Below are 20,594 nucleotides of genomic sequence, written 5' to 3' on the forward strand. Positions count from 1 at the left end.
AGTGTTTGCTGGTCATGCCAAGCAACCCGGTTCGATTTCCCACATGCAGGGATGTGAGCAGGTTTTCACGAAAAAAAGAGGAAAAGTCTAGGCATGCCCCCCCAGAAATTTTTAAAACATTTGATTGCATTTTAAGCAATTTCGTGCAGTTTGAACAACATCCACACCAAGAAATGTAATAAGTCAATGGCAAAAGTCAATAAGTCAAATAAACAAGATGACAGATGCAGTAAAATTTCGAAGTTAAATCAGTACTTTTAAAAAATCGGGCATAGCTTACGCGCACCTGGCTACCCGCCAGGTCTTGGAGCAATACTGCCATAAACTTCAACCCCCATCCCCCAGACACAAGGACAACTGTCACAAGCGTGCTATGTCTGACCCTTTCCCCATGTTGAAGCATATTGAAAAAAACTTACCTTGTACTTACCTTTTGATGAAAAAAACAAAACTTCATTGCAAACATAAGACATTAATACAACATATATCCCCATCTCATTCACTTACAGGCTAAAAGACAACTTTATCTTAAAAACAAGCCATCAGCTGACTCTGAGTATTTACAATTTCTGTGTGACGCCACACCCCACGTTATAGTGCAAGTATTCGTGACAGAAAACGTATGATGTCCGAAAACCTATGCTGGTGAAAGCTCTTTTTTCGATCATATTTTTCGGAGTGTAGTTTTTTTTTTAAATATTATTTTTATACGTGGAAGATGATGTATTCCGAGGACCACTGTTTTAAAAAAACGTGATTTTCCGCGTTTCCGCGGAGATTTCACATCCCTGCGCATGGGTACTATGTGTGAAGCCCATTTCTGGTGTCCCTCACTGTGATATTGCTGGAATATTGCTGAAAGCAGTGTGAAACCATACTCACTTTATCACCTATGATCTGCCACAGTTGCACGTTCTGCCCCACAAAGGACTTTCATTTTCAGCTCACATCTTATTTTATTCTCTATTTTACAAAAGAACACTGCCATTAGTTGAAATCTAGACATGGTTATTTGAATGTTGGTATTGGACTAACTTCTGCTTTGGAAAATTCTTGTTCTCTAGTTGTTGATCTTGTAGGTCAAGACCACCTGTATATATTCTACACTGATTTAGGGTTATATTCATTCAAGTATTGTTTTAGGAAACACATTTGTCCTTCATATGGTGTGTAGTTTCCCATGATGACCATTGGTGGAATTCCTTCTTGATGTTATGCCACACTGACATTACTGAGAGCAGCTTAGACCATAAACACTCACTGGTGGGCACTATGCAATGGAGCCACATAACTAATCTGCTCTGAATATAAAAAAAACTCAAGTTCCCATAGGTGGTACAGTGTTACGTATGTATCTATATAGAATTTACTCTCCATTATAGCTAAAATGGATATAATTATCATAAAAACGCCGCATGTTATCAGAAATGAGCGGGCTACTGTAACTTGATAATGCCCTCATATTACTTGACGACGGGCCATTATCACGACTGTTGTTAGGTGACGTCATAGGATAGGGATAGGTGACGTAACGTTCAATAGTGACGTCATCTGGTTTGTTCTATGACGTTTCCATATTTGTAAAAGTGGGTCAGTGACATTCGTGTTGATTGCAGTAAATGTTTCAAAATCGATATTGTTGTTTCTTTTTATTTGATAACAAATTCCATTTTAACTATAATAACGGTAACGCTATTTTTCAGGGCATTATCATTTGCAGAAACCCTCGCTCTTTTCAACTGCCCTCCTTCGTCGGGCATTTAATGGAAGACCTTGGGCTTCTGCAAATGATAATGCCCTGAAAAATAGCGTTACCCTTATAGTAACCCACAGTTCCAGCAGATCATATCAAATATTCTGCCATGGATACCTTTTACTTGACAATTCAAACACAGAACTTTATATGCATAATTAATTCCTTTACTTAATAAAATTTGTTACTTGATTTATCTTCCATCAGAAGAAATGGAAATCTCAACAATTAAACCAAGGAATGCCATTGCCAGTCCTATTTAACATTATGGAATCTTACATCCAACCCTGCTTTTAGTGGAGATTTCTTATGATTATGAAAAGGGCATTGTAGCTTTTAAGTATTAGTCATATATTAAGAAAACATTGATATCAGGCCAACTGTCATGTCAGTTGTTAATCCCACATAGGAAATGTCTTCAAAAAGATGATAAATAGAAACAAACCAAGATGTTTTAGTTTTTTTCTGTAAAGTTAAGATTCACAAAATGGGTCAAACAAACCAGAAACTACTGATGTCAATCTGTCATGAGCTAACTTGGAAGTTGAAAAGTGAGCTTGGAATGGTAATTAAAACTGGTTGTCAAAACCATCATTTTTCTCCCAAGTCATAATCCTGCATACAAATGATAAATTAAGAATTTAATTGAGCCTGTGCAATCCTATTTCTGCTATTACCCAGATGACGGCTAGAATGTCTGCCCCTAAACTGTTAAAGATTCCAGAATTATGACATTATCCCTAAAGAATAACCAATTCCTTAAAGATTTACAAACCAACACAAGGACAACCCTTCCTATTTCCCTGACTTTTCTTTTAGTCTGATAATAACAATAGTTAATTATTTGTTAGCTGAGCAGATTAAATACATTAATGTCATTTTTTGTTGAATTTGATACAAATTTGTATAACGAATTCCTTAATTTGAATATGAAAATATAGTTGGTTGGTGTTTTTTCCTCATGGTTACACATGGACAATGCTTTATGGTGCAGATAATCATTTGAATGAGAACACCAGGATATGGTGAAGATCACAAATTATGAGTGCATGTTCCTCAAGGGACATGTTTATATTCTAATTTTTGTTCCAACAATTTCTCCACATCATTAAATTCATTTGAAGTGGCCATATGTCAGAATTATGGACAGGGTCATTTTTCAGATTGAATCTCAAGTTTCAACCTGTCTCACATTTCCTTATACAAATTATGTCAGGAATTATTAATAATTATAATAGCTGTGAGTATTACCATCATTACCTTTTTTTATCTTCTTGGCATTGTTGAAGGTGAATATCAGATTCTACAAATTCTACAACCAGTTTAACAAGAACTTATATTTAAGATTAGTAAATATTTAAGATTGCATCGGCCATATTTCAGTGGTATAACCACATTTACATAAGTCTCGACATTCAATTCATTTAGGTCACTATGACCTGAGAACTTGATAAATAGTATAGATGGTTATTTGTATAAGAAAAGTGACCAGTACAAAACAATATATATATGTATGTATGTATGTATGTGTGTGTGTGTGTGTGTGTGTGTGTGTGTGTGTGTGTGTGTGCGCGTGCGTGTGCCTGTACATGTGCGTGTGTACACATTTCTAAAAGCAACGCAAGTTTATAATTTTGTTTGGATGCAGCCAATTGCTGCCATGTTAAACACCATGGTATCATTAGAACGTTGCTTTCTATTTCATTGGTGTTCTTAAAAAGGAGAGCTAGGCTCGGCAAGTTGGCGCTCAAAGCAAATTTGATTAATATCGTTTACAACACTACTCTGTTATAATGTATATTAGTCTAACAGTTATTAATTGCCCTCGCATCCCAGAGACAATGTTTCAGTGCCACATATTGCACTTAATACAAAATCTATACAATGAATGAGAATGACTGAATTGGTCGGATGGGCAGGCTCCGATAAGTGGTTGATTGGATGGCTTCGTACCTCTATGGTGAAGGAAGATGCTCACAGTATCAGCCACTGGTTTGTCTGATCCATCTTCGATTATTTACAGGCTGCCGTCATACAGCTTGGCCATTTCTAAATGCGGCGTTACACAACACAGCATTTCGAATGCCTTCGTGTCTTTTGAAGGTCAGTTTTAATTGAATGTGCACAACGTTTCAGCATCAAATGGCTAAGAATGAATGGCATTAGTTTTCGAAATATATGTTTGTCCGTTTTCCATTGACAGGGGCCCGACCCTTTTCAAGCGGAGCTATTGAAATCATTCAAATTTCTTCCACGTTTTTATATCTTTCTAACTCTAATGTTGCATACTTTATTCAAATATTTGTTATCATCTCTTTCATATTTTTTTTAATAAGAAGATACATGATGGTTCCAAGTTGAAAACAATATTACATCCACGTAACACTTTCCACCGATACGACCATCTTTTCCCTGTATTGGTCCGTTTACTTTGTTGAAGTTGTTTAGAACCACCTGTCCTTTCGGACACCAATAGCATATAACTGTAATATTTTTGTCACCAAAAGTCTCATTCACCTACATTTATTTACTTCCAGTTGACACAAAAATAATTTCAAAGCAAAATCGTATTATGAATACACAATACCATTTAGAAAGTGGTCAAATGTAACAAATGTTATATTTGGGATAACACTTTCTTAGTAAAGTACAGATTCTCGTACTTTTTGGGGGTAGAGAACCGTCCGGGATTCGAACCCACACTTGCCAGAGTGAGGCACCTAATCGCCAGCACACAAACTACGTGATCTAGACTACCAGTTGTCGGAATTTCATTTAGTGGAAGCCTCGGTGGCTGAGTGGGTTACATCGCCGACTTTGTGTGCTGGTGATTACCCCCCAAAAGTAAGAGAATATTTACGTTAGTAAGAAAGTCTTATCCCAAATATAACATTCGTAACATTGTATTAGTATAGTAAGTAGTAAGTAGTAATATTAAACAGGTTAATTAACAACAGATATACACATGTGCATTACATGAATGTTTATAGCATTTCATTTACACACACATTACATGATCGTATATAGCGCGCACACATGCGTGTGTATATACAATGGAAATGCTATCTTTCGGTAGTAATATTACCGTTCCGGCTTTTCTCTAAACTCATAGGAAATACATCTTCACACCATACCACTACATACCCACTACCAATTGTGAAAAGTATGTCACAAACATGTGTTGTAGGTACCACAGAAGTGGTAAACGTCTGAGACCTTCATCACTTCGGGCTTTCCTCCCACATTAAGCTGACACGCCGTGATATAACTGGAAATTTGTTAAAACCAGGGTTAAACCCAACTCACTCACTTAGACACTTATATACGAATCATAATGGACTCCGTTGAAGGAGTTTCTAATTATTTTTCAACATAATGGTCTCCAAGGCTTCCCCCTGGATGTGTAAAAAGTTCTCCAATGTGCAAATGACGTCACCATCATTTGCATAATGCTTAACAGATGGTTCTTTCTTCAAGTTTGAGAAGACGTGAAAATCTGACGAGGCAAATCTACCGAATACGAGGGATTTTCAATGTATTCAAAGCCACAGTCAACAGACGCATTGTCCTAGTGGAGCAACACGCCAGTTTTCCACCACGTTTAGCCTTAAGATTTTTACGCAGTTGCCAAAGCAAATTAGCTCAATATTGGTCATTAGTGGACTGGGACCCGTGAAGGTCCGGGGTAGAATAGCAACCCATGCTTGCTGTAAGAGACGACTAACGAGATCGGGTGGTCAGGCTTGCTGACTTGGTTGATGCATGTCATCGTATCCCGATTGCGTAGACCGACGGTCATGATGTCAGTCACTGGATTGTCTGGTCCAGATGCGATTATTTACAGACCGCCGTCACATAGCTGGAATATTGCTGAGTGCGGCGTTAAACAACAAACAAACAAACAAACACTAACGGTCTGGCCTTTCGGTAGGTAGTCCGCGTGTAGGATTCCTTTGGAATCACATAAAACAGCAGCTATCACCTTGCCAGCTGATGAAACAGACTTTGCCTTCGTCGTCATCGTAGACGTTAGATGTTTCCACACCGTTGTTTAGTCTCTGGTTGATAGTAGTGAACCCAAGATTCATGGTTACTAATCGCCCAACAACATGAGCTGGGATTTTAAATTCTCCCCGAAAATACTTACAAAAATAATTATGCTTTAGACTGTTGAAAAAAAGAAGGCTCGGTTGCCATTGTAACCCGAAGGCTTGTGAAATTGTTCCTGCTTTAGTTTCGGAAACTGGTTTGTCTGGTCCAGACTCGATTATTTGTTCTCCGTGATATAGTTGGAATATTCTGTGACAGCGGCGTTAAACTGCTTGTACTTACTATACCACCGATACTCAAACTCTCAAACTGAATACAGACATCTGCAAAATTGGCGGAGCGGTAACCTTTAATTGCATTTCCACATTTAGATGATTATGTAAAATGTCGTGTACTTTTTGAGGATATATTTTCGATAATGGATGAAGAAGGAACCCGCGATATAAGATCAAGTGAAATAAAACAGCTTCAGCGATAAGGTTTCCTCTTACAGACAAAAACAAAGATGGAGCAGATGGTGGTTTTGGTTATCATAAGCCGATATATAAAAACTTCAAAGAAAGTTCGCAGTGTGCAATGGCGATAGTTGTAATTTGTAATCGTTAACACATGTCCTTTTTCCATCTTCGCCTGAGATATATCCCTGTTTTAGTCTACTTTAGACGTCGTAACACTTGACAGCAGCTATCCCCAAATGACGACATGACTAGCAACTAATGCCGACCGACTTTTTTAACGTCAATCCTACTTTTGACCACTTCGTTTTGTTTTCCCAGTTGAATATGTATTTTCTAGTTGTCTTCCTTTGAAAAGAACAAAACCCAATACGGACAATTTCCATCAGGGCATAATGGCGATTATTTCGACAAATTGTCCTCTCGGACTCCGTTTTAGACTCAATTAGCTGCATATGATCTTTGCTTGAATTCCCTATGCTCAAATTTCGTTGGCTATATTGTATTTATTACACTATGATAAAAAGATATAATTCTCTAATGCTAATACCAGTCATTACAATAAAGGAGACGGCCATGCTATTAAGTGGGTGTTGACATTAGCCCGACAATAACTGCTAGTTTTTAACATACGGTTCATAAATAATTTCTTTTGAAAAGAAACTAGTTATAGATGTATTTGTCTTTGAAGACAAAGCTGATATTTATATGGGTGTCGGTCATTGTGTTATAATCACATAACGTTATGACAGTGCACAAGAATTAGCATTTATAGTGAGTGAAAATCGTTTGGTAAAAAAACACTTGGCTTTGAAAATTGAAGCAAATAAACATTTTGACAAATTAAGTTATTAGATGTTGCATAAATGGAAATTGTAGCAACGGAAATAAAAGCAGATGTTGTTGTGTGTTTTTTTAAAAGAATACGATAAACAAAATCTATGGAAATTGTCTACCGTTTTTACAGCAGTTCCCCTTTGTTGTAGATGAGAAAAGTGCAGAAATTGGCCCAGAGAGTAAAACACTTTCCCAAAGAGTTTTCACGGAAGATTTCCCTTGTGTCTCGAAATTATCTATGTTAATAGGCCTTAGCCATTTGGATACATGCCAGCGATAATCATTGCTCCTAAACAAATGTGACACCTACAATGGAAGTCTCTAACCTATTTCGAACCATTGACAATATTCATAGAATACAAGCGCCTGAAAAGTTTAACAACCTTGTCTTGATAATCATATTGAAACAGGCAAACAAGAACACTTTTCTTAACTGTCTGTGAGTTGCCCCTGCTTTGATATGTGTAAATAGGGTTCAGCTTCCCACATGGTTACAATGTGTGATTCCACTATTGGTGCTCTCCGCCGTGATGTTTTTTGAAGAGTGCTGAAACCGGTGTACAAGCTTACTCACTCACCGACTTACGTCAGTCTGCCATCGGCAATTGAACATGAGTGAGTGATGTGAACAGTATTTCGGTGATAACAAGGGATCAGCTTAACTGTATTGCAGACCTTAGACTTAACACTTGAAACCAACCAGACTGGACATGGTGCCGATAAACCAAGAAACATCATCAGGACGAACGTGGGATTCGAAACCAAGATCATAGGTTTCTTGCGTGTGTATTTGACCAATGTGAAGGTCCCGGTGAGAAATTGGTCTTCAGCATCCCATGCTTGTCGTAAGAGGCGACTAACGGGATCGGGTGGTCAGGCTCACTGACTCGGTTGATGCATGTCATGACGTTACCATTTGTCTATATCTGGTCCACACTAGATAATTTACAGATCGCTGTCATATAGCTAGAATATTGCCGAGTGCGGCGTTAAACAAAAAAACCCAGTGGCCAGTTACTTATAAAGAATAAACCATATAAGCAAGTGGTAGGTGGTGTGAGCACCAACTACGTCCTCAGACACGATCAGTCACTTCGCTGAGGTCAGTTGGCCTTTCGTGGTGGTCATCCCGTCCAGTATTATCCATGCGCAATAGCCATTCTGGAGGCTCGGTTGCCTTAGCCAATACATAGAGTGCTGTGCCTACTGTTCCTGCAATACAGAAAATCCCCAGGATCTGACAAGGATTTTTACTCCAGTGTGGTTTAACGTATGACACATAATTCAAACACATTGACTTCCAATAACCTGGGGCCGCAGTGAATTCTGGTAGTTATCAACAGGGATACTTCCTTAACCAAGATCCATGCAGCCTTTGATGTTCAATAAAAAATGTTGTAATTCCGTAGTGTTTCAAAGAAGAAGACAGTTTAGTTTGATCAAACCAGACAGCTGTCATGTGTCAGTATAAGTATAAAGTGCAGTCTTGGGTTGATTCAATAACTTCTGGTCCATCTGTCACCACATACTGTATCAAACCAGCAATTTATATATCTGTTTCATCAAATAAGGGTGACATTAACGAGTAAAACAAATTTACTTCAAAGTATTTAGGTTTTGTAAATTATATACAGGAGTTGACATGTAACATCTAAGCTTTTAGATATTCGAGAGTTTGTCATTCTTTTGGATTCAATTTCTTATGAATATGGAAAGGGTCGTGTCGCTTCTATTTTATTTGGAAGTGCAAACAAATCCATGTTGATGCCTTGTGTAAACATTCAGGCAACAGATCAGAGCGATGCATGAACAATTTATAGCTGAAATGACTGTGATAAAGGGAAACAAATAATAGCTTTTTCATTAATTGGAGACATATAAAAATGGCATATCGGAATTCTATATAAAAATGTTTAGCGTCGTCATTGCTGGGAACAGAACTGAAAAGTTGTACCCTTTTTTCAGATTATTTAAGAATGACGTCACTATGGAGGTATAAACGCGAAGAACGGTGAGCACACTTTCTCGTAAATCCGCGAATGTGCACAGTATGCACGCCTGATGTTAGGTATATATCACCTTAAACACAAATACATATAGAAGTCAATTCTCATAAATAACTACATCAACAATAATAACTTCACATACTGCTTATTTATGCATTATCATAATAAAACTAGGGACAACACGAACTCGGTGACCTACATCATTCAGCGCACTAATGGGACACAAGCCCCGCCCTTTCTATTATCAGTTGATCAGGAAACAATGGCCCATTAGTAGGCGTGGCCTTATATTTTTTAGCTGTCTTGGTTAACTAATCACAATTATACAAATGACACAAACATAAACAAACAATGACACATAAAGTTTATTGAAAATAGTATACATTTTAGTGTTAAAAGTATATAGTTTACATCACATGCCAAATAAGTGATAAGGCTGAACAATGAACACACACTAAACTGGATGTATATCATTAACCTTTTATTCTTTTGCACTTAATCTAATTACATATATAAGTATATGTTTTATGAAGCTATGGAACATCAACAGTCAAAAAAACTGTTTTAACGTAAGTCATGACAGTAAGTGATTCAGTCTCACCACTGAATTATCTTTTTAAATATTACTGGTTAATTGTTTTTACAAAAGAGAAATTATTTTTTAGTTTAGATGTGTGGTAAATACAACATCAAGATGACAAGATTCTAGCAAGTCTTGATGCTGAAACCTTAAGGTTAAACCTTGCGCATGTCAAATATATTATGGAACAATTTTTTTTAAATTTTCAGACGAAAAGAAAGAGTTTTGCATGTTACTATGTTACTAGTGAATGAGGTGACATCTTGTTTTACAATAGGTATATCAACAACCATCTTCTCAGAAGGAAAGAAGAGTCTGAAGCCTTGTGCCAGCTAATCAATGGAATCATTGACCAGATTCAGTGAGAAGTGAGTGAATATTGCTCAATAACAAGATCTGTATTAGTTACATCTTCATTACTATTCAAAATAAGTTGTGATGTGATACAATTTAAGAAGTACATAAAATGTCTGATAATATACATGGTACATCTTAGTCGTTCTTGTCAGATCACAGCAAAGAGGCGACTTTCATTAACTGCTGGGTAGATTACAATACACTTATTTGCAATCTATCCTTCACGTGTATTGTAACCAAGTTAAAGCTATGGTGTTATTTAACTGAAGCATATTCAACCATTCATTATAGCTGAGGACATCAAGGTATGTTCAAAATGATCCTTGGTTACATCAACTTATGACATCAAACAACTTCCCCAAAGAAAAAGCATGGGCATGCTATTACTGATGTTTCAACCTATGTCGATAGATTAGTCACCTTTTAAAAAACAGATACTGAAGTCACTTTTTTCAACCATGAAATATCCTTAGTGTATTTTACTCTAGTGGAAGACTTCCAAACTAAATACTGTACTATGCAATTTTCTAAAATCTCATACCAAATATGACTACAGATATAAAGTAGAAAAGTACTGTACAATCACTTTAGAAAACAGATAAAACCCCAAATGAATTACAAAAAATATGAAGAAATCGTAGAAATATTGAAAGTGAAAGTAATTCTCCAAAGCGCATAAAATAACTTTTACAAGTATAGCCATGATAACATCCTAGGTCAGTCAGGATAATCATCTAACAGTTCTTAACAAAATGCCAACACATACTCAATGTGTACAGTAACACATGAAATAAGAATATTTCTTATTCAGGTTTTAGAAAACTAGAATCAGGCACTGATAATCTGGAGGGAGTTAGCAGAATGCATAAATTACACAATTTACAATCTTTGTAAGATAAATTTCAATATATCACATCTCATTTTCAAAATATACTCTTCATAAAAATAATGTCACGGCACACTTGTGTTATCTGGTGCATAGGTCAGAGTACAGAGGTCAATAAGTTCAAAGTTCACATTGGCTTATGACATAATTATTTGAGTATGTACAAATACATAAGGAATGCTTTAGAAGTGATCACAAATAATTTACATTTTGATTCTAAGGTATATTCTATCAATGAAATAATTCAAACTGCTGCCTAATAAGCATGTTAATCATGTTGTCCTCCCAAATGGAAAATACATTAAATAGTCACCTGGTGTCAAAATTTAACCTAATTTCAAATATAGTATCTTGTCAGAATAAAAAGGTTATAAGCACACAAAATTATTTTCAGTGTGCATACAGCTTTAGATGCCAAGACCAACAGGCATGTTAAAGTGCTGTGTTGTCAATCTTGTCAGGTTATCTTATTAAAAGGGTGCAAGGCACTATTGACAAGTCTACACACAGTGGATGCACATACTTTTTACCAACTGCACTGACCTACCTTGTACACAGGAAGGGTCAAGGGTCAAATATCTTCTGTGGGTGTTACAACATCACCAGAACACTCTCCCAGCCCTTGACACTTGTCAGTCTTCCAAAGGACTAGCACCAGAAAAGAATTTACTGTTCCTGTTGGACCTCTACCAGTCACAATGGTGCTTAGAGATTAGACTTGATCTATTGCTGATTTCAAAAGTCATACAAACTTAAATTACTTTGTTCTTCCCCAAAACAACACTCGACCATCGGACCATTTCATTTTACTGGTCCTTAAGCAAATATACTAGACTGGGACCAGTGGACCAGTGTTAGTGCCCGAGCAGTGCTCTTCTAAAGTTTGGACTTCCTAGCTTGGCAACCATTAATCAGCTCTACAGCAGTGAAATTTCAAAACAATAATCACCACTATATATGATAATTAGAATACCACATTCTACTAATGCACCAACTTTTATTCAAACTATGATTTGTCAGGATAAATGTGTGAAAAGAAATATAAATGTATTATATTGAGCATACTATATTAAACAAATCACAAAGAGGCAGGAGTAGAACTGCCTGGACCTAATGTGTGCAGGGGAATGCAAATACACGCTGTCACACACTATGTACAGATCCATCTCTGGTGCAATCGGCATCATTACATTCAACTCCTAAGCTTCAACCAGTTAACAGTAAACAAAACTCTCTCTTCATACTGCATCAGTAACAACTGCATATTAATGAAAGACTGTTATACCTGGCGGAACACTTTACAAAGTTTTTCATTTTGCATGTAACTGTTACACCCAAGGCCATTGGAATGAAGTAGACCAGCATATACTGTGTTCGCGGTAATATTACACAACAAGCATTTGGAATGATTAACATGTGACAGCAGTGACTATGAAGTAGGACAATGATATATCTGTACAACAATAACAACAACGGAGGTACATGTATAAGGACCCCACATGAAATATTGCTGATTACACAAATCTGTTACTAAGAACAGTTGAGGAATTGATAAAGTCATAAAATAAAACAATTACACATTATTCAATTAGGCACGGACATATTTTCTTGTTAAGCAGAATATTATATAGAAAAAAGACTTTTGTTTCATTAAAAGTTTCTTACTTCAACTTCCCTCAGTTACAGCTTCTCGTTAATGCCCTTTAAGTGAAATAAAAATATAACCTTGTCACATCATTTTCAAAATAATAACCTTGTTATCAATTAGTATCTGATAATATATTCCTATTTTTTTATTACATCTCTCAGCTGCACTCAAACATGACATATTTATTTTTTTCCAAACAATACAACAAAACAAATTATTCAGAATCCACTTGCACACAAACCTAATCAATTATACCATACCATTCAATGTTAATCAATAAACTGTTTGAAATGACCGCAACAGTAAATTTAATGAATAGAAAAACAAATACAGAATTGCTAACACTAAGCAATGAGAAGTATTCCTGATCGTCCAGATTTTCTTGCAGAGTAAGGGAGGTAACTCTTGACTGCTATAGGGACTATACAGATATCTTTAAGTAATTTGCTACACAAATCAAAATGAACAAAAAGCAACATTAGAAGGATTACTGAGGAATCAAACAAATAATTCCTGTGTGTTGGTGTTAGTGTGTGTGTAAAGCATAGGAAAGTTTACACAAAAAAGGTTAAATTTCATTGAACTTTTCACTCCCATCTTTCCTGATGATTCTCTATGTATGTTCCTCCTTCGTACAAGTGCATACAAATATATAAGCAGGAGTACATGGTTGGTTGTAACTGACAGGGTTGAAGAACTGTTTATTGCTTTAAGTAAATGAAAATATTTCAATACCAAGAAAGAAGAATAAGACTTAAATTGGAAATCTTATTTCCATCGAAGAAAATGGAGCTCTACAACACAATCACTTTAAGTAACCAACAAAATCTCATTAGAAAGCATGTCCTTTTCAAACAACTACTTTACACAAATATATCAAAAGGTCTACAACAAATGTTTATACAAAAATGGCAAGAAGGTAAATGATAACAACACTAAAATAACTTCAGTGTTTCTGCTTCTAGTTTCCATGGTTACGGGGTCAGTTTCAAACCACCACTTCAAAGCATACTTTCAGGATATGTTCAGTGTGTTGCATACAGAAAAGGATCATCCATATTTTTTTCTTTGTTTTTTAAAGCTGTCTTGACTTAGCTATCTTAACAGAAATATGAACTCTAAATGATAAATCACCATTTTAACTCAAGTGTCAATGTGTTAAATGAATTTTCAACATGTTACATACATTTTCAACATGTTAACTGAAATATCAACATATCAACGTGTCAACCCAACTCGATATCAAGTGATACATATCGATAATCCATGTTTCCTGTCCTTGTAACTTTTGACATTTGGTTTCATTGCAGAGAAACAACCAGGACAATTAAGACAACATATTCAAGAAGGATTCAAAACTGAATGACAGGTGATAATGATATAATATGCATTCTGAAGAGAGCTATACCATTACCAGGTATTTAAGGAAACCATATTTAACAGTCCTGACTGGCAATCAAAGCAACAGACAAGGCTTTGACCAGTAACAGAACTTGGCACCATCAGTCAGTCTAATGGTACAGGATCCTGACAGCTAGTACATTTTCTGGTTTTATTTGTTAATGTCTACTGCTGTTAACAAGCCTTATTTTGATCAAGTTGTCTTTCCAATAACATGTATTTCAGCATTGGAGACATGGAATATTCTGAATGATTTATTCTAAAAAAGGTGTGACAGGAAAAACTATAGGAATTAGATTCTTAAGTGATCATCACATGACCAAACTATAAAGGGAAAGTGAATGTCCCTGTATAAGGATTCTATTTCAACATCCATCCTCTTCCAACAACACTGGCCACAGTCAAAATAAAGTATTCTGTAGTCTTCGCATGAATAGCAAAACGATCCACACATATTTTTTGTTCTTAGAATGCCATTCAGACCACCTTCACCAAGTTGATTTTTGTGACTTCTAGGGAATGCTTCTCATTAAATTTGTGTTACCATGGTTATATGCACATTCGGCTGCCTTGATATGCATTTCAATTTCATGATTTCCATTTTAATGACAATTGGGTCAACAACACATATCTGGGACTTGTAATGGCACAACACCAACGAATCTTCTAGCTCACCTAATTCAGCACCACAGTTCAAGATGAAACTAAATGGGGCCCCATCAATAATAACATCAGCCCTGTAACCTGTATTAATTGTTCATCTCTATGTAATAGGACAGCAATGATAGTGAAAGTCAGCCTTACAGCTGTTGGTGCATGATGTTTAGTGATGCAACTATATCTGCATACAATGAATATCCAGGACAAATAATGCCTGATAAACCTCAATATACTGGTTAACGTCTAGCCCTATTGCATTTCATTGTTTAATGAAATCAGACATGTTTCTGTTCCTATGACCTGATTTAAGTAATTCCAATTCTCATTTTAGGTGAGGCTTTGGTGACGGTGACGCTACATGATAAAAAACATGTGCCATGGTGGTATTCTTAACTGCAACAGCACTATTCATGGCATCAAACATGGCTGACGAATGGAACTACCCACAAAGGGTTGACTTACTACACCGCCAGCAACATTGTCATACATCTTGAGCTATCCTGACATATAGACAAAGCTCTGCCTCAGTTTACCATGTTCCAAACGCAATCCCTGTCTCTCTGACGATGTCAGCATACCAGGCAATGTTTCTCTGACGATGTCTCAGTAGACCCAGTTGACTGGAACCCACTGCTGGAGGACCTCCATGTCTCCCAGTAACTTGCGTATGGATCGGAACGTTTCTTCAAAGCTGTCATTCACAATGGTTTCATCAAAATATGCCTTGTACACCTGCTCGATCTGAGCACTCTCTTGCACTGTACGGATAAAATCTTCCTCCTGGAAACATGAAACAAGGAATCAGTCAGTGCATGTTGCTTACTGCTGCAAGCAGCAATGGTCCAGCCATATCACAGCAGCCTGTACATATTTCCTGGCAAACCAGTGACTGCAAGAATAGCAATGTTCCAGCCATATCACAGCAGCCTGTACACATTTCCTGGCAAACCAGTGACTGCAAGCAGCAATGGTCCAGCCATATCACAGCAGCCTGTACATATTTCCTGGCAAACCAGTGACTGCAAGCAGCAATGGTCCAGCCATATCACAGCAGCCTGTACATATTTCCTGGCAACCCAGCGTCTGCAAGCAGCAATGTTCCAGCCATATCACAGCAGCCTGTATATACTTCCTGGCAAACCAGTGACTGCAAGCAGCAATGTTCCAGCCATATCACAGCAGCCTGTACATATTTCCTGGCAAACCAGTGACTGCAAGTATAGCAATGGTCCAGCCATATCACAGCAGCCTGTACATATTTCCTGGCAAACCAGTGACTGCAAGCAGCAATGATCCAGTCATATCACAGCAGCCTGTACATATTTCCTGGCAAACCAGTGACTGCAAGTACAAGCAATGGTCCAGCCATAAGGGTACAATGAGCATGCAACCATCTGAGTCACAGACCATCATATGCCCATTGAAACTCATAGTTGGCTTGTTTGTTACAGTCAACGTGTAAAATGACTGAAGTTTTCACTTAGGCAATTTACAAAAGGACAAAATATTTCAATCCTTCTACAATATTTGTTCTTTTTATGACAATGCATTCCAAACATTCTTATGTTCTATTTCATCACCCTGTGACTGAAAATGATAAGATTGAACGCGTGTTAAGATTTATAGTCACATCTGCAATATTTCAGCCATATTGTAACTAAATCAAGTTATACAATAATAACACATACTGTTGGAAGATAAAACCTGCCATCAGGACAGTAAAACAATTTGATTATCACAGATCTATATTTTAAGACTAGCAATGAGACTTAAAGATGCGAAAGTCAATGTATATCTTTTTTATATTTTATGGCTTCTAATCCTGGTCTATTGAGGTGTTTTTAAGCCCTTTTGAACTTCTACGCCAGTTAGGTTAGGAGGAACTATACACTTGTCACACATTGACAGGACACAGGTAAACACTTGACATTTATTGGCAACCCTCGAAGCGAGCGCGAACCCCGAGTGAGCCTCCGAAGACACGCGAGCCCCCAAGGTGAGCTAACTCTGCTTACATTAATACATGCCAAGCAAACCTGCATTTGCTCTAAATAACTTTTAGTTAATCTGATAAAGAAATTATTGTAAAAAGACAATTGATGTCTGTAAATTGCCGAAATGAAAATTGCAGTCATTTCTCACATTGACTGAATTTAGACATTGACTGTAGCATGTATAATGCACACACCCTCTGCACAGGTATGTTGCTGTTACTTATACCTAAGTAAATACGGTATTGTAACCACCCAAACCTCACTCGTGTACTTTAATGAAAAGCGTGGGTATTGGGGGCTAATTTTGCTACTTCATGAAAAACAGAGGAGTAATAACATAAGGAAGGGGTTATAAGCGTCCCACGGCTTACAAACAAAACAAATTTTCTGCAAAGTAACTCCAGCATATTTGTGGATTAGCAGTAAACATAACTCTGATTTGACCTTATGACATCTAGCAATAAATGAATCTTACCGATCTCAGTTCCACCATGTTGACTCCTCTTTTGTCCTGCAACATACATATTGCGAATGTCTTGAAAGCCCATAAAACTAAACCACATACTGAATGTAACAGAAGTGGTACTAATTAAGAGTGAAGGCACTGAGCATAAGACTGGGAAGAGTTATGCCCCTTTGACCCAGTTACAGTTACAAGTTTACGGCACAGTCAGGGATTGAGCCAGGGGGGTGATTCTGAGAAGGGTTGATGGAAGGGATCTTAGGACGGCCATGGAGGGTGGGTGGAAAGGTCTCTGGAGAGGCAGTGTAGGGAATAGGGGTGATTGCCAGGGAGGGGAGGGGAAGGGAAGGGGGTCCAGGGTAGGGATCTAAAGGGACAATGGAAGGAAAAGGGGAGGGTCTAGAGAGGGCCAGTGGATGGGATAGGGGAGTGGTCTAGGGAGGGCCAGTGGATGGACAGTGTAATGATCTAGGGAGAGCCAGTGGATGGACAGTGGAATGGTCTAGAGAGGGCCAGTGGAGGGACAGTGGAATAGTCTAGAGAGGGCCAGTGGAGGGTGGGTGGAATGGTCTAGAGAGGGCCAGTGGAGGGTGGGTGGAATAGTCTAGAGAGGGCCAGTGGAGGGTGGGTGGAATAGTCTAGGGAGGGCCAGTGGAGGGTGGGTGGAATGGTCTAGAGAGGGCCAGTGGAGGGTGGGTGGAATAGTCTAGGGAGGGCCAGTGGAGGGTGGGTGGAATGGTCTAGAGAGGGCCAGTGGAGGGTGGGTGGAATGGTCTAGAGAGGGCCAGTGGAGGGACAGTGGAATAGTCTAGGGAGGGCCAGTGGAGGGTGGGTGGAATGGTCTAGAGAGGGCCAGTGGAGGGTGGGTGGAATAGTCTAGGGAGGGCCAGTGGAATGGTTTCGGGAGGGCCAGTGGAGGGAAAGGGGAGTGGTCCAGGGAGGGCCAGTGGAGGGGCAGGGGAGTGGTCTAGGGAGGGCCAGTGGAATGGTCTAGAGAGGGCCAGTGGATGGACAGTGGAATGATCTAGGGAGAGCCAGTGGATGGACAGTGGAATGGTCTAGAGAGGGCCAGTGAATGGACAGTGGAAGTCTAGGGAGGGCCAGTGGAATGGTCTTGGGAGGGCCAGTGGAGGGAAAGGGGAGTGGTCCAGGGAGGGACAGTGGAGGGGCAGGGGAGTGGTCTAGGGAGGGACAGGGGAGTGGTCTAGGGAGGACCAGTTAAATGGACAAGGGAGTGGTCTGGGGAGGACCAATAGAGGGATAGGAGAGTGGTCTAGGGAGGTTCAGTGGAGGGACAGGGGATTGGTCTGGGGAGGACCAATAGAGGGATAGGAGGGTGGTCTAGGGAGGGTCAGTGGAGGGACAGGGGAGTGGTCTAGGGAGAGCCAGGGGAGGGATAGGGAGTAGTCTAATTATGTCCAGTGGATGGGAAAGGGGAGGGGTGTGGGCAGGGTCTAGGGTGGGCCAGTGGATGGGATAGGGGAGTGGTCTAGGGGGGGCCAGTCGAATGGTCTAGGGAGGGACAGTGGAATAGTCTAGGGAGGGCCAAGGTAATGGTCTAGGGAGGGCCAGGGTAGTGGTCTAGGGAGGCCAGTGGAGAGACAGTGGAATGGTCTAGGGAGGGCCAGTGGAGGGACAGTGGAATGGTCTAGGGAGGCCAGTGGAGAGACAGTGGAATGGTCTAGGGTGGGCCAGTGTGGAGGGACAGTGGAATGGTCTAGGGAGAGCCAGTCGAGGGACAGGGGAGTGGTCTAGTTAGGTCCAGTGGATGGGAAAAGGGGAGGGGTGTGGGCAGGGTCTAGGGTGGGCCAGTGGAAGGGAAAGGGAAGGGGTCTGGGGAGGGTCTAGGGTGGGCCAGTGGAGGGCCAGTGGAATGGTCTAGAGAGGGCCAGAGGAGTGACAGTGGAATGGTCTAGGGACAGGGGAGTAGTCTAGTTAGGTCCAGTAGATGGGAAAAGGGGAGGTGTGTGCAGGGTCTAGGGTAGGCCAGTGGAAGGGAAAGGGAAGGGGGTCTGGGGACTCGAGGGTCTAGGGTGGGCAAGTGGAAGGGAAAGGGGAGGGGTCTGGGGAGGTTCTAGGGTGGGCCAGTGTGAAGGGACAGGGGAAGAGATTGGGGAGGGCCTGTTGTTACCTTAGTGCCCCTTAAGAGCTTCCTGCCATCTTCATACATGACCTTGAGGGCCTCCACGCTAGGGGCAGCAATGAACACGATGTAAGATGTGAACTCCGGTGACTTCAGCACTTTGAGAGACTGGAAGGATTTGAAGATTATAAGCAGGGTTGCATAAATTAAACTCACAATAGTAACTGGCCATTGCCTTGCATGAAATACACCACCACATGATCAGAGACAAAACATTGATCAATGGTTGCAAACGTGAACATCAACCCGGTCACAATGACTGGTCACAGCCAGAGCGAGGAGTCTTCTTATCAGTTTATCTTACCAAGTTTTCATTGTCACTGAACTGTACACATTAATCATTGTAGACACCCAACACCTGTTACAGTCAGTTCCTTCTGGATGAACATTAGGCACACTTGATTTACTCTGATCTCACCGGGAGCAGCAGGTGAAAGATTGAACAGAAAACCTTTCTAGACATGTGTGTGGATTCTTCACACACTGAACCATGTGGAAATCAAACCTGGGTATTTTGCTAGATGTGCCAATGTTTACTTACCATGTCTATTCTATGTGTTACTGGTTCATATGGAAATTGTATTAACTAAAACATTAATCTATATTGATATAGTTAAGAAACAAGTCCCATGTCATTTTAGGCATTATGGTCATTGACATGCAATTTGGCTCAATCCACCAATATTTAAATGTCTGTCAAACTTGTTCAGAAACTTACTTCAAGTAAACTTAGGCCTCATAATTGATTTGGTTGACTTTCCGACTTTCTATCCATGGTGGCAATGCAAGCATTTAATTAGGTCAAAATTTCGGTCTATATATCATGTATATATACTAACGGAAAAAGTAACTGTACTTCTACTAACTTCAATAAAAATATGTTTATTTTGAAATCAAATAATGAATCTTTCAATACATATTCATGAAGACATCTGGACTTTGAGGTCATGATTCACAACTTGCAAGTTCATTATCACTCATGGAACACAATTTGGATGTTTGTGTGCTTGTTGACAGCATGATAATCACACACATGATTTTGAATGTGAACAGCACACAATGGGGTGTTATCACTACATAACATTGTTGTGCTGCCATGGCTGGCTGTCTCTGCAGACCTCTACCCTATAGAACATGTCTGGGATGAGAGGGACTGACGCCTACGACAGGAACAGAACCAGCCGATAACACGAGCTCAGTTGGGACAATCTTTGGTTGACATTTGGAACATTCCCCAGGTTGTTTTCAATTCGATGGTGTCTCAAATGCGCAAATGGTGGTCACAACCAGTATTGACAATGTTAATTGAGTTCTTACACTGCCCCTCTTTTAGGTAGTATCACTGTCTCCTGTTACAAAGT

The 20,594-nt window shown here is 39.2% G+C and overlaps 1 protein-coding gene across 2 annotated transcripts in view; it reads right to left on the bottom strand.

Annotated features, from left to right (window-relative positions):
- Window positions 1-9,472: 9,472 nt before the first annotated feature.
- The window catches only part of LOC139465633 (protein PALS2-like), a 34,041-nt gene continuing 22,919 nt past the window's right edge, over window positions 9,473-20,594 (bottom strand). For both annotated transcript variants that reach the window (XM_071247335.1, XM_071247336.1), the window contains exons 13-15: window positions 19,222-19,341; window positions 17,103-17,138; window positions 9,473-15,413 (exon numbers count right to left, since the gene is read on the bottom strand). In XM_071247335.1, coding sequence (XP_071103436.1) covers window positions 15,237-15,413; window positions 17,103-17,138; window positions 19,222-19,341 — 333 coding nt within the window. In that variant the 3' untranslated portion in view covers window positions 9,473-15,236. The remainder of the gene's footprint in view (window positions 15,414-17,102; window positions 17,139-19,221; window positions 19,342-20,594) is intronic.

Source organism: Haliotis cracherodii, unplaced genomic scaffold (assembly GCF_022045235.1).
Source record: "Haliotis cracherodii isolate W230 unplaced genomic scaffold, xgHalCrac1.p SCAF_18, whole genome shotgun sequence".
Taxonomy (NCBI): domain Eukaryota; kingdom Metazoa; phylum Mollusca; class Gastropoda; order Lepetellida; family Haliotidae; genus Haliotis; species Haliotis cracherodii.